The sequence below is a fragment of the Piliocolobus tephrosceles genome, chromosome 8 (genome assembly GCF_002776525.5).
Source record: "Piliocolobus tephrosceles isolate RC106 chromosome 8, ASM277652v3, whole genome shotgun sequence".
Lineage (NCBI taxonomy): Eukaryota > Metazoa > Chordata > Mammalia > Primates > Cercopithecidae > Piliocolobus > Piliocolobus tephrosceles.
Window position 1 is genome coordinate 77,736,317 of NC_045441.1, and position 14,787 is coordinate 77,751,103.

Consider the following 14,787-nt stretch of genomic DNA (forward strand, 5'->3'; position numbering starts at 1 on the left):
TTTTACAAAACAATTTTGTTTTACACTCCTACATCACTATCTTCATCATCACCAAGTCCCTTAGTGTCATTTATTATGGTATTTGAGAGCATCACATCTTTACTTCTACGTTGAATGAAATACAACACATTTGAATCCACATATGATAGAAGGCACCAAAAATGTTATCTCATTTACTAGCACTAATTCTCATAACCTTAGAACACTGTCATTCCACCTATCTACCACCTACTGGCCCTTTATGTGTACAAGCACAATTTCCACAGCATAATTTGTACAGTGCTTTTTTTTTCTTTTTTTGAGACAGTCTCACTCTGTCATCCAGGCTGGACTGCAGTGGCGTGATCTCGGCTCACTGCAACCTCCACCTCTCGGATTCAAGCAATTCTCCTGCCTTAGCCTCCCAAGTAGCTGGGACTAAAGGCACCCACCACCACATCCAGCTAACTTTTTGTATTTTTAGTAGAGACGGGGTTTCTCCATGTTGCCCAGAACTCCTGACCTCGGGTGATGCACCCGCCTTGGCCTCCCAAAGTGCTGAGATTACAGGTGTGAGTCACTGCTCCTGGCCATACACTGCTTTTTAAAGTGATCTTTAAGGCTGGGTGTGGTGGCTCAAGCCTGTAACCCCAGCACTTTGGGAGGCTGAGGCAGGTGGATCACCGGAGGTCAGGAGTTTGAGACCAGCCTGGACAACATGGTGAAATCCCATCTCTATTAAAAATACAAAAATGAGCCAGGCATAGTGGCACGCACTTGTAATCCCAGCTACTCAGGAGGCTGAGGCAAGAGAACCGCTTGAACCTGGGAGGTGGAGCTTACAGTGAGCCAAGCTCACGCCACTGTACTCCAACCTGGGTTACAGAACAAGACTCCATCACAAAAAATAACAAAAATAAAGTGATATTTAAAAGGCTTGTTCAGTGACATGCAATCCTTGTAATTATAAGGCCATTCTTTTGGGGATAATTACTAGATCTATGTAAAATTTCTTTGGCTTCTATTTTACGAACTCATCTGATCATCCCTGCAGTTACCTAGCATTAACACTGCTTGTGGTCATTTCAGGTTAATGTGCCTTTCCCAAGTGATACTTTGTAGGATAAAATAAAGTAATTGGGCAGACACATTAAATAGATTTTACAAGTCCTGAAATATATGCATCTTTTGCAAACATCCTTGAATTCACCTGTTTCTTTTTTGACAGGTATTTCTTCTGGGGAAAAAAAACAAACAAACATGAACTTAGATCGTAAGTTCTTCTACACAGCCTCCACTCTAAGCAAACTTAGAGATTCCCTGTCTCTTAAACTGATCCTTCTTGTACTCTTTTGTCAAGTCTCTTTTATTTACCTGCTTATTCTTGCCCTGGAATGTTCTTCCCCTAAGCGTTTTGCTTATTCAAATCCTACTCTTCTTCAGAGCCTGGTTCAAAACTCCAAATTTTGCTATCAGATGAATGTCATTTCTCCTTCCTGAGTTCCTACAGCACCTACAATCTACATATCAAAGAGTTTTTATTTATTGCCCTTCATCATTTTTTTTAAATGACTTATTATTACATCAGAAATTTTCAAGAAGGGTGTAACATATTAGAATCACAAGGATGGAGGCAGGAAATGTACTGAAATAACCTCAGAATTTATCTAATCCAAATCTGTGCCCTTACCTCATTCTTGAATGTACTCTAAAATATCCCCTTCGTGGACTGTCTAAGCATCTTTTAATAGCAGAAAACAAATTCCCAATGCAATCCATTCCACCTTTAGATGGTCACTAACTGCTATAATATTCCTTTTCATGAAAAGTTGAAACCTAACTATATGTAAAAGCTACTAAGTTCAGTCTTCTAGAGCAGCGCTGTCCAACAGAAATAAAATGTGAGCCATAAGCAATTTTCTAATGAGGCTACCAGAGCATTTTAAAAGTTAAAAGAAACAGGTAAAATTAATTTCAATAAATATATTTTATTTAACCCAATATATTCAAAATATTATTTCAACATATGAGATATTTTCATTCTTTATATAGTTTTTAAATTTATTACTGATTCATCATAATTAATCATATTTAATGTGGTATACATTTCACACTTACAGCACACCTGAATCCTGAATGGCTACAAAGTGCTCAACAGCCACATGCAGCGAATGGGGCTAGCACAGCGGAAAGTCTAGCTCTAGAGTCTGTCAGAGCTAACTCACTTTTACATCTGATGGCTCTAGAAATATTTGAAAACAGATGTCGAACGTCGGTTAAACATTCCTAATTACTTTAAGCACTCTCCATAAAACATCCTTTCAACTCCCTTAAAGACTGGGGCTGGGACTACAAAGTTGGGTTGGTTATTACATTTAAACAGTAAGTATAGTTCATTTAAACAAAATTAAATACTGTAACAACAATTTTCCAAGTTTTTGCCAATTTTGGCCTTATTGCAAATTTCATGTAATATTTATTCCAACGTTTTAAGATATTTTAAATAAACAGAAAAGTTGTACTAGTACAATGGACACCTATCTGCTGTATGCTGGACCTTTTAAAAGTATGTTGCAGACCATGTGACAGTGCTCCTAAACTATTTCACCACGTGTATCTCAGGAAAAAAGGATGGTTTCTTATATGACCACATTATCATTACCATACCCAATAAATTTAATACGAAGACAACAGTATTTACTGTATGATCCATATTCAAAATTCTCTAATTATTATTTTGTTATATTACTTACAACAAAAATTTATTATTAAAAATATGTATGAAATTTCAAGTTTACATTACAGTTAAGAGCTAGTTTGACTTCCGGTTCTGCTCTTTCTTTAGTTCCCATATATTCTCATGACCTTTCATTCAGGTCTTTCCATGGAAGTTACTTACAAACTCTCCAAGGGCAAAAAAAAAAAAATGAAACAATGAAACACAAAATCATCTACTGTATATACCAAACTCACTATTCTCTTCATATTAAATTCACATTTAATCTATATTTCATATATATACTTTAAAATAATATTTACACTAACAATGAGAATCTGTCAGACGATAAGGATTATTTTCATAATTCTCCAGAATTTTTGAACAGCTATCTTTTAGCATAAAAACATGACACAACACGAAGTTTGACAGATTTTATTCAAAATAAAAAATATTAATTAAAATAATCATGTTAAAAAGTTTTTAACATGAGTAATCCCTCAAATATCCAAGAATCAAGTCCCCATATATGCTGTAACGTATACTAACAATGTTTTGCCTATGTAGATAAAGCAAATTTTTTAACCACAACATCCTATATAAAAGAACAGGGATATGTTAATTAATCATTATAAATGATCTGTTAGTGAAAAGTATGTCCTTCCAGAACAGAGATTTTTTAAAATTGTAAATTAGAATATATTAGGATGCAGTATAAGATATATTAAAATGTTAGGCTGGTAAATGATTTTAATAGAATACCAAATTGCCTTCATCCTTTTATGATATAAATCCTTTCTTGAATCACTGAATTGAGGAACTTAATCTGCCATTAATTCTTTCTACCTGCTTTTTTTAAACAGTAGTATCATCCTTTAATATGTCAGCAATTAATTATGTCTCTAAGTGGTATTTTCTTAAAACAAATTCCCATTACCCAGTCTTTATTCACACATCAGAGATATTCTTAGGATTCAATTTTCATCTCTACTTACTTTTTAGAGAATCTCTGGATTTATACTACAAATTCTTAGCTGGGCTTATAAACTATGTCTTACTATCTCCATCTCTCCTTGCCTTGGATCATTTACACTATCTTGGCTCTTTCATAATGACTCAAATTCACTAGCTTCCCTTCAGTTGCAGCATCACAGGAATTTCACTGTTGCAACAAATATACATATCATAGCCAAATAATTTTAGTAAAATTTATACTTCACTTCTCTGACTTCTACACTTCAAGTAATTCATAAAATCATAATTTTTGAAAATAATAAAGAGACAATGAAGAAAGACATCCTTCAATTGTTAGAGATATCTGAAAAACACTAGTAACCATGTTATTTATCTTCTTAATGCTGCTTAAATCTTCAAAATACTCCTTTCTGGGCAACACTCCTCTCTAACTTCAACTTATCATTGATGCACGTACTGTTTATAGATGTGTGCTTTCTGTAAGCAAATACAACAATAAAAAACAGTTCAGTACTTCCCAAATTATGAATTTCTTAAAATTTTCAAACATATTTTATGGAAAGTTTGCATCTTCACTATAAAAGTTTGTGTGAAAAGTGGCTGTTAGGCTCAGCCACAAAAGTTTGTTTTAACTGTAATGTGGCTGGGGTGTTAACATTCAGAGCACACATTTTTTTCTAGCCCTGCCACATCCAGGGTGGCCAGAGATTATAATAATCCTGTCTTTTAAGACACCTATGGAGAAGGAAAAAAATATTTTTTCCAGGTACAAAAGGCACTAACTAGGTGACCAAAGGAAGGGTCCTCCACAGCACAGAGGAGATAATAGTACTTAGCACTTAGGAAGTATGGCACACCCTACATAGTCTACAATGGCAGTTCACCTGTATTTGGATTCTTTGAACACTGAGGCAAGAGAGTTGTAAGTTTTTAAACTTTAAAAATGTAAAAATAGCTAGTCACACTTCCTAAAAGACAGTGAAGGATAGAACATAAACTATAATAACCAAATTTGATTTCTTCTGGTAGTAATTTGCCTATTCTACATCCTTTATAATCATCATCTTCAAAGTTTTTTTTTTCTTGTTTTTATTGAGACGGAGTTTCGCCCTGCAACCCAGGCTGGAGTACAGTGGCGAAATATCGGCTCACTGCAACCTCCATTCCCTGGTCCCGTTTCTCCTGCCTCAGCTTCCCGAGTAGCTGGGATTACAGGCATGCACCACCATGCCCGGCTAATTTTTGTATTTTTAGTAGAGACAGGGTCTCACCATGTTGGCTAGGCTGGTCTTGAACTCCTGACCTCAAGAGATCCACCCGCCTCGGCCTCCCAAAGTGCTCGAATTACAGGCATGAGCCACTGCACCTGGCCTCTTCACAGTTTCCTGATAACTTCAAATTAGCTGTTCAATAAGATGGCATAAAATAATACCCTTAGATATCAGCTATTTCTATTACGTTAACAATTAAGGCCAAGTAAATACAAATCAATTATTGCCTTATCTTTTTAAAAAAAAATTTTGCTTTTAAAATTACATTTTCTCAAAGAGTTAGGAGAATGGAAAGGCAGAAAGATTAAGTGGGAAATAAGAAGGGTCTATAACTGGTAGAGAATATAAAACACAGAAAAGCTGGTGCCCTTAAAGATACATTAAAATGACATCATTTCCTATACTTTCTGAACTTAAATTCCAATACTTACTGTACTTGCTCCAGAAATGTGATAAATCAAAATCACAAGTTGCATCCAGCCTTTCCATTCATCTGTTTGTTCTCTATTTAATACTTTGGTCTGTGTAAAGGAACCAAAATCTGTTTTAAAATTTATCATGAAGAAATTCTTTAACAGTATATAATAAGTATGTTAAAAGTCTTCTTACAGGACATAAAGCTAATGCTTCTGTCAAAAGAACCTTGATGGTGGTGAGAAACAGTTAAACACTGTCATTATATTTCTTGCTAAAAGACAGTGTAAAACTATTTTAAATATAATATGAATCTGAAAAATATAAAGTAAAGAGATTTTGAATATTTAAGTTGATCCCCTTGGTTTTCTATTAAATGACAATGTATTAAAATTAAATGTACTAAAATTAAACTATGACAGATGTATTTATAAATCTAAAAATGGCATTCTATAATTTTCTTTAGAATTTCAGAGTTAAAAGGATCTTATACTTCCCCTACACTTCACTGACAGGAAATAAAGCTCTATCATTACAGTTTACTTTCCCCAATATATTCTCACTGAAGATGAATAACTAATTAATAATCCTCACAGGAGAGGTATGTTTTACAATAGAATTCAGTAATTCAAATAAATCATGCCTTGTAAAGAAGTTACACAAATATTTTGAGCAATGACAGCAATTCTACAACAGGAAAATCAGAATACTGTGAGTAGTGGTGGCCACATCATTAAGTTCTAATTGGTACGTATATATGTCTGACTGATAAATATATAAATATAAAATGTTTGTGTGCATAGGCATTTGTTAATATAATCATATTCTTTTACTTTATAAAAGATAATAGTATCTCATGCTTGAAGACCATTATAAAATCAGAAGTACTTCAACTTTCTCCATCAACAAGCAGGCAAAATAACACTAAGTCATGAAATCTTTTTCACAGGTCATATTTCCCAACTTTTCAACATTTTCACGTGACTCTGACCTTTCTCCAAACTGTTCCGAAAAAGCAATAGTTAAGAGTCCACTAAGTGAAGTGTAACTACAATATTCCTTCATCTTCATCTATATACCAGTTTGTATATTCTGTCACGATAAATGATATTAGTTCTTTAACAGAGTTTGTAATGATAAAAAGGGTAACATGAGTTAAAAAGAAAATGACTCTTACCTCTTTAGTATTTTCATTGTAAAATACTCCCAAAACCAAAATGTAGATAATTGGAATAAAGAAAGATGAATGTGTATAAAATTTGTTTTCCTTCATGAACAGATTTGCACGGTCACACATGTAGAAATATGCCATAATCAGGCCAAGTTTGCAGAAAGACTGTAAAAGTATTTCTAATGAAGACACAGGGGTATTGATAATATTTTTCTTTTCCTCTCCACTTTCCAAATCAGTACATGGCTTATTCTTCCGATGAGCATTACGATGAATTATGTAAAAAATTAAATATCCGATAATAGATAAAGTGAAAAAACAAGCAGCTAGCTTCTGTATGAGAGTAAGAGGAGGCCGAGGTTGACAACAGGACCCATCCACAGGCTTCAAAATCTTATTGCAGTACACGTTCATAAGAATCATTGCACTCTGTGAACAAATCAAGTTATTTGGTTATTATCTTGTCAGTGATGTATTTCACATTAAATTTTCTCCAGTGAATACTACTGAGTTTTTAGCACTGAAACCAGAATGCTTTTGTATCTTTTGCTACCATTTCCCAAATCACGCAAATAATGGTATCCCTTCCATATGTAACAGCTAGTTCAGGGTGTTTCAAACTTCTGGGGCTATGAACCAAAATACAAAATTCATTTTATAATGTGACCCAGGACATTTATAGGAAACAATACCTATCCTTACTACTTGGAATGCACTCCGAGATTGTTCTATTCTATTCTTTTTTTTTTTCCAACACCAATTTCATGGTTGTTGTTAATGGGCTGTGTGACCTTTAGTTAAAAAAATGCTGACAGACATCAAGGACCAAAGAATTTTAATTAGAAGACTTTCAAAACAGAAGATACCAGGACACTTAAGATAAAGTCTACTGTTTAAATGTGAAAAAAAAAAAAAAAAGCATAAAATAACTGCCACTACAAAAGTATTAATTTTTAGCTAGCAATATTTGTAATAGGTCTTTCATTTGGATTATAGTTTATAGGCCATTTAAGATTCTACAGTTTTAAGATATCTAATGTTAAATAAAATTTAGAACCTTCAACATGGTTTAATTATAATAAAATTATTCTGGGAAAGTTGTCAAGAGTCTGTCTAGTTGAAGGTTCAGTCAAACTCTAGTTTTATAAAAACTTCATAGTTTAGGCATCTGTGGAACTCTAGATGATTTTGTTATTTAAGCCTAAACATTCAAAATAATCAAGATTTGAGGAAATCTTATCCTTTTAGCCCTAAGACCACAGGTCGTTTTATGCCTGGCACTCTTGCAGATACTATCCTGCAAATTCCACTGCAAGGTTCTTAACCAGCTTTTAGGGGGTTCATCAAGGCCTTTTATGTATATGGAGAACCATATGTATATGCAAACATACACATTATTCTGCAGGAGAAGAACAAAACCACTGTCTTGTATCAGATACTCAAAGGGCTTATGCAACTCTCACAAAGGTTAAGAACCACTGCTTAATGAAAAAAAACTAAATAATTTGTTCCACTGTTTGTTAAAATTTACAGTTATGTAATTCTCTTTCATACTTAACCTAAATCCCCTTCCATAGGTCAACTGGATTTGTTCAGTATATACTCTATATCTTGAATAATGCTTAGGATAGAAGAGTTATAAGAATTCTTTTTTTCTTTTCTTGAGACACAGTCTCTCTCTGTCACCCAGGCTAGAGTGCAGTGGTGGGATCCTGACTCACTGCAACCTCTGCCTTCTCGGTTCAAGCAATTCTTCTGCCTCAGCCTCCCGAGTAGCTGGGACTATAAGTATATGCCACCACGCCCAGCTAATTTTTGTATTTTTAGTAGAGATGGGGTTTCCCCAAGTTAGTCAGGCTAGTCTCAAACTCCTGACCTCAAGTGATCCACCTGCCTCAGCCTCCCAAAGTGCTGGGATTACAGGCATGAGCCACCACGCCTGGCCAGAAGAGCTATAGGGAAATAATAAAAATTATTTTAAGCATTAAAAAGTGTAGTCTTCATTGAAGCTTAATCTTATAAGCTTAAGGTTTAAGGTAAGGAGAACATAGAAGCAGTAGTTTTTAAATGTGAGTGTGCTGAGAACATATATGCTTCTGAGGAGACAATATATATTAACAGTGATTAGCACTCAATAAAAGAAGTTTAATTTCCCTTCTTCCTTAACTTCTTTCTCTCTGAGAACGTACCAAAACTCTTACGTGTATATTCAGCTAGATGACAGAAAGCAAAAGTATTTCTAGATGTATCTATACAGAATAACTACAAGTCACTAGGACTGCAATAAAATAAATTATTTATAACCATGTTATAATGACTTATGGCTTAAAGCAATTGATATTATAGTCTCCTTCTACTGATACATGTAAAAATTTCTTACAGTTTCTCTGCTTGATTCAGGAAGATGTAAGCCATCCAAAGATTCCATGATGGTTTCTTGAGCAATTAATTTGGAAACACTGAACATCTTAACATTTGATTTAGAATTTCTGGTGCTACTATTCAAAATACTGACTGCAGCTTCATTGTAAGCATCTATCTTCTCATTAGTGATCATCTTCCTATTTTCACTTAATAGATCTTCATAAACAGGATCTGCGTGTGAGACACATTTTTAAAAACACATTTTAAAAATCTCTATTGGTAAAAATCGTGATCATGCACGTTAGCTGTTCCACATTTCATATGTTGTTTTTAAAAGTATAGATGATACCAGGTACCTAATAATTCATTTTTACATAAAGCTTCCCAAAGTTTGCAACAGATTTCCCATTTTATATTCAAGTTTTGAGTCAAGCAATATCCCTCTCAAATTTAAAGAACTGTTGTCCCATCTCTATGTACACAGATTTAGGGAAATATTTTGATGCTCTAGCATGTCTTAAGAGTTTAACATTTTTGGATGCTGGGATATAATGGGTAACAAGAAATCTAAAATTAGTTATAGAAGATTGCTTAAATAAAAATAGCTGCCCATCTTTTTTTTCTCTTGTCACTGCTTAATTCTGTAAACTTTGTTCATACCATTAGGAGGTTCATACCATTACTGAGGCTCAAGGTCTGCCTATTCTCTTATCACTTACTATAAATAACTTAAATTTAATTTTTCCTCATTTTAATATGAGAAAGGTTAACAATGAGTCTGTGAATAAAATAGGAATTATGGAACAGATCATCACTACCATTTTTCTTATTCCTTTCATCTTGACATTCGACTTGGAAATAATAAGAATTCCTGACAAAAAGCATGAATTGCTAAAATATCCATGACATTTCATATTGTGCTAGGCATTAAATAACATTCAATAAATTCCTAAAATGAGTTTATCCTAATGTCTACTAAGAATTTCATTACCAAGCACAAACTAGATTGTGTAAATTTAAACATATTCTGTCAATTCAAAAGTGTATTTTATTTAATTATTTTTATTTTTTCAGAAACCCTTTGCTTGCTAAAAAAAGTATATTTACTTCTAATGACTTTAATATTATGAAGCAGGGTAAAGTATATTTACTTCTAATGACTTTAATGTTACGAAACATGGCAAAACCCCGTCTCTACCAAACATACAAAAAATTAGCTGGGTGTGGTGGTGCACACCTGTAGTCCCAGCTACTCGGGAGGCTGAGGCGGGAGGATTGCTTGAGCCTGGGAGGCGGAGGTTGCAGTGAGCCAAGATCGTGCCACTGCACTCCAACCTGGGAAAGAGAGCGAGACCCTGTCTCAAAAAAAAAAAAAAAAAAAATTATGAAATAGATCATATTTTTTCTATATATTTCCCAATCACAATAAATATGTTTTGTAAGAAAAAAAGTCAGAGAGACCACATCTCATTTGCCTTTAGGACTTATCTTTTTGTTATACATTCTATAGCCCTTCTGCTAAGGTTCCTTGGAGGATATTTCTTATTTTTCACCTACTTTTATTAATTTGTTCCTTACATTTGAAAAAGGAGAGCAAATAACTCAAGTGTACTCTAATCTTGCAAATCTTGTTTCAAAATTAACTCACATAAAGCAGTAATTCTGCTTCTTGAAACAGAAGAAAAGAAAAACCCATGCTTCAAAATATACACAAAATGATGTTTTTTCATTACTCACTCCTTACCTTGTAAGACCCAATAAACATCACTAGTCTTTGCCAATTTTTCTAAAAGTGGTGCTATGGAGGTAATGTTCATTTTATATTGAGAAAGCGCTTCACTGCTACCATTGTGAATCTTGATGGACCACTAAAAAGAAGTATATATTATCCATTAATGTAGCATTTATCATAAACAATTAAAGTATATAATTTACCTATTGTAACAAGTGTTATTATTTTAGCTATTTCTCATTTTATTTACTATTAGAATAAAATTCAGTCAAATTATTTCATGAAATACATGAAGGCAATTAGAAAAAGCTGTTATAAAACTATACTTTCAATGCATAACATTGAAGAAGAATACAATTTTAGATATAAAAAATGCTGATATGTAACAGTAAGTTTCCTAAGTTCATTCCAATCTTATTAAAATTCAACAATCTAATCATAATAGAAGTAAGAATTTAAAATTTAGGTACAATCAAGAATTCTGAATACAAATTAACTTTTTCTTAGCATGGTCTTAAACGTGAAACAAAATCATTAAGAATACAGATAATAACTTACTGTGGCAGCTCCTGCTACAATCACATGTGGTTTTGCAATGGAATCCTAAAGGAAGAAAAATCTTTATCATAGTATTATATCCAGTTCAGGGAATTAATACAAATAACATCATTTAATTTTTTTTCCTTAAAATGTAAGTTCTTCCTTCTAAATTCATTCTAAGTTTTTAGAATTCCTTGTTATTATTATCACTGATTATTGTTATAACAAGACAGATATCCAATGCCTAAAATCTTGTAAGGCTACATATACATACAGGATGACAGAAATTTGGATGGTTAATTCTTTGATGTTCTTAAAAAAAGCACCATTGAAATCTAACACGACCTAATACTATTCTGAACTCTGAGTAAAATGCTTAGAGTAAAGCACTAGTGTATTATGTCAGTCAATTAAAAGGTAATCACGGAAGCCTAAAGGGTACATAGCATAAGTGTTAAATAAAATACAAAGTCAGTGCCAAAACAATCTTCTGGGAAAGTGGAAATCCAATGTGTATTTAACAAAATAAACTGATAATTATTAAAGACCACATGCAGAAAAACACAAGTAGAGATCCCTAAAAACCTTCGCCAAACGCAAATTAGAGTAGCTCCCTCCCTTATATATTATTTCAGTGTCCACTGTTTCAGTTACCCGTAGTCAACTGAAGTCCAAAAACATTAAATAGAAACTTCCAGAAATAAATAATTCCTAAGTTTTAAATTATGTACCATTCTGAGTAACATGATAAAGTCTCATGCTATCCTGCACTGTCCCTCCTGGGATGTGAATCCTCCCTTTGTCCAGAGTATCACACTGTATGCTACCTGCCCATTAGTCACTTAGTAGCCATCTCAGTTGTCAAACCAACTGTCACAGCATCACAATCTTTGTGTTAAAGTAACCCCTATTTTACTCAATAATGACCCCAAAGCTCAAAAATAGTAATGCTGAGATACTGTTATAATTGTTCTACTTTATTATTAGTTATTGCTGTTAACCTCTTACTATGCCTAATTTATACATTAAACTTCATCATGCATTTGTATGTATAGGAAAAAACATTGTACACATAGGGTTTGGTACCATCTATAGTTTCGGCACATGCTGGGGTCTTGGAACATACTAACCATGGATAAATGGGGACTACTGTATGCTATTTATAATATATAGCAATACTATATTATAGTACAATTATATTTGTAGGTAACTATATGTTATATAGAGCCTAACAAGTATATAGTACTTAGTAACTTACTAAGTACATTCTCTTATCTCATTGTAATATAGATTCCTGCCTTTCACCCTGTGAGGCAGGCAAGATGATATTATACATCTCTTATAAAACAAAGATACAGACTCAGAATGGCTAATAGGATATTGCTGAGGCCTGCCAGGTAAGTCAGAACTTAAGTCTTCTGACTTCTGACTCATCAAAGACCTGATATTGCAATCATACACACAAGAAACAATTAAAAACAAGCATGAAATTTAATAACAAAAAATTGATTGATGTAAAAAATGAGTTACTTTTTCACTATAAAGGTAATACATGCTTCGTGTAAAATACTACAAAAATAGAGAAAAATAACAAAATAAATCCATTTTCTTTTAGATATATGACCATTTCCAGTTTAGCATGCTTCATTTTACATTGTTAAAGAATTTTTAGTGAATACAAAATTTTTAATATTTTTTCCTCATCTCTAGGTGCCTTTCTCATTCCCAAAACTTACACTGGTTATCCCAAACCTTACATTCCATATACAGTCTCTCTTGCGCTCCTTCTCAGCATAAAGTTTAATTCTCAAACTTCGTAGAGAAAATAAAATTCATCCGACAAGTGTGCTCTTGCCTTCCTACCTTCATTCTTACAACTTCTCTATATTCCCGCAGCTATCTTCCTCTGACAAGAGAGTAAAGAAAGTATGTCTCTATTCTTCTCAATGGCTAATGCCTTCCTCTGTCTACATTCCCTCCCTTTTCACTTCTGGAGCTATGATTCATGAATTATGTCCTCCAACTCTCATAGTATCAATCTTGCCCTCCTCCTCCACTCTCTTTCCTTCCCTCAACCTGCAAGTATTAAATCATCCTTATCTTTTTTTTTTGAGACGGAGTCTCGCTCTGTTCCCCAGGCTGGAGTGCAGTGGCCGGATCTCAGCTCACTGCAAGCTCCGCCTCCCAGGTTTACGCCATTCTCCTGCCTCAGCCTCCCGAGTAGCTGGGACTACAGGCGCCCGCCACCTCGCCCGGCTAGTTTTTTGTATTTTTTAGTAGAGACGGGGTTTCACAGTGTTAGCCAGGATGGTCTCGATCTCCTGACCTCGTTATCCGCCCGTCTCGGCCTCCCAAAGTGCTGGGATTACAGGCTTGAGCCACCGCGCCCGGCCCCAAAAAGTTTTCCTTCAACCCTGTCTCACACCTGTAACCAACAGATTACTTGAAAGATTACTTCCCTCACTATGCCAATTTCTTTATCTCTCATTTATGCCTCAACTTATGCTTTGAATTTGGGCTTCACTATCCATTAAAACTGTCCCGTGAGCCCATTAATGAACCCTGGATTGCCAAATGCTGTAGCTTCATTCCACCTTAGCAAGTTTTGAAAGTGACACTGCTGACTATCCATCTTTTAAAATCCTTACCTCCCCTGTATGTGATTTTACAGTCCTTCCTCCCTTGGTTTTCTTCCTACTCCTTTTACCGCCACTTCTCGGAATCTCCTTGATAATTCCATTCCTCATAAGCCCTCTCCTCTTGAATCTCTAAATTCTCTGCCTATTCAATTTCTTCCATTCAAATAACTTCAAATATCACCTCAATCCATACCAAGACTCCCAAAATCCATCCAATAGCTCAGACTTAATGACTTCCATTCACTTACAGAATTACATCTCAACTGCCAGTTTCTTTACAAGTCAGCCTAATTTCCTTCCACTCTTCCACTACATCACATCATTCTCCTGTTTAAAACTTTCAATGGTTCTCCACTTCAATTCAATTTAATGTACTTATTTTCAGGAAATACACCCTGAAGTATTTAGAAGTAGTTAAAAAACAGATAAAATAAATCCACTCTCCCAATATGGCTTAGGATATCATTCATAATGTAGTACCTGCTTCCTCATCTCTTGTCAACTCCCTGTAAAATGAAGCATATGAAAAGAACCACCAAAACCAACACACATAAAGAAGCATTTTGTATGTCAGCTCCACTAAAACTGCTGGAGAGTCCCTGAATAGGCTATACTCCATCTTCAGCATCACTGCACACGCTGTTTCCTCTGCAGGAAATAACCCCACTTCTCGTTCCCCACACTCACCTTCATGACCACTTTATCTGAAACTAATTTTGAAAACTTAAAAAAAAATTACACTTATGGTCTATCCTCTGTAATCCTGTTTGTTGTGCCCTTTACATTTCCTATTTTAGCACTTGTCACATTGCTTAAGTATATGTGTTATTCATCTAGCTCTTTGAGGAGAAGATCTCTATAATGTTAACCAATATATCAACAGTGTCTAGCTTAGTGCCTAGAATATAGAAGTATCTGTGGAATAACAATCTACTTAGAGTCCTCTCAATTCAACTTTGCTTTTACGCCTATAGGCTTCTACAATG

At 34.3% G+C, this 14,787-nt stretch overlaps 1 protein-coding gene across 2 annotated transcripts in view; it reads right to left on the bottom strand.

Annotated features, from left to right (window-relative positions):
• Positions 1-14,787, bottom strand: part of CASD1 (CAS1 domain containing 1) — a 48,800-nt gene that overhangs the window by 13,686 nt on the left and 20,327 nt on the right. The window contains exons 6-10 of one of the 2 annotated variants that reach the window (XM_023226629.3): positions 11,181-11,225; positions 10,635-10,758; positions 8,907-9,121; positions 6,533-6,955; positions 5,373-5,462 (exon numbers count right to left, since the gene is read on the bottom strand). In XM_023226629.3, coding sequence (XP_023082397.1) covers positions 5,373-5,462; positions 6,533-6,955; positions 8,907-9,121; positions 10,635-10,758; positions 11,181-11,225 — 897 coding nt within the window. The remainder of the gene's footprint in view (positions 1-5,372; positions 5,463-6,532; positions 6,956-8,906; positions 9,122-10,634; positions 10,759-11,180; positions 11,226-14,787) is intronic. The other variant, XM_023226630.2, reaches the window with a different exon arrangement.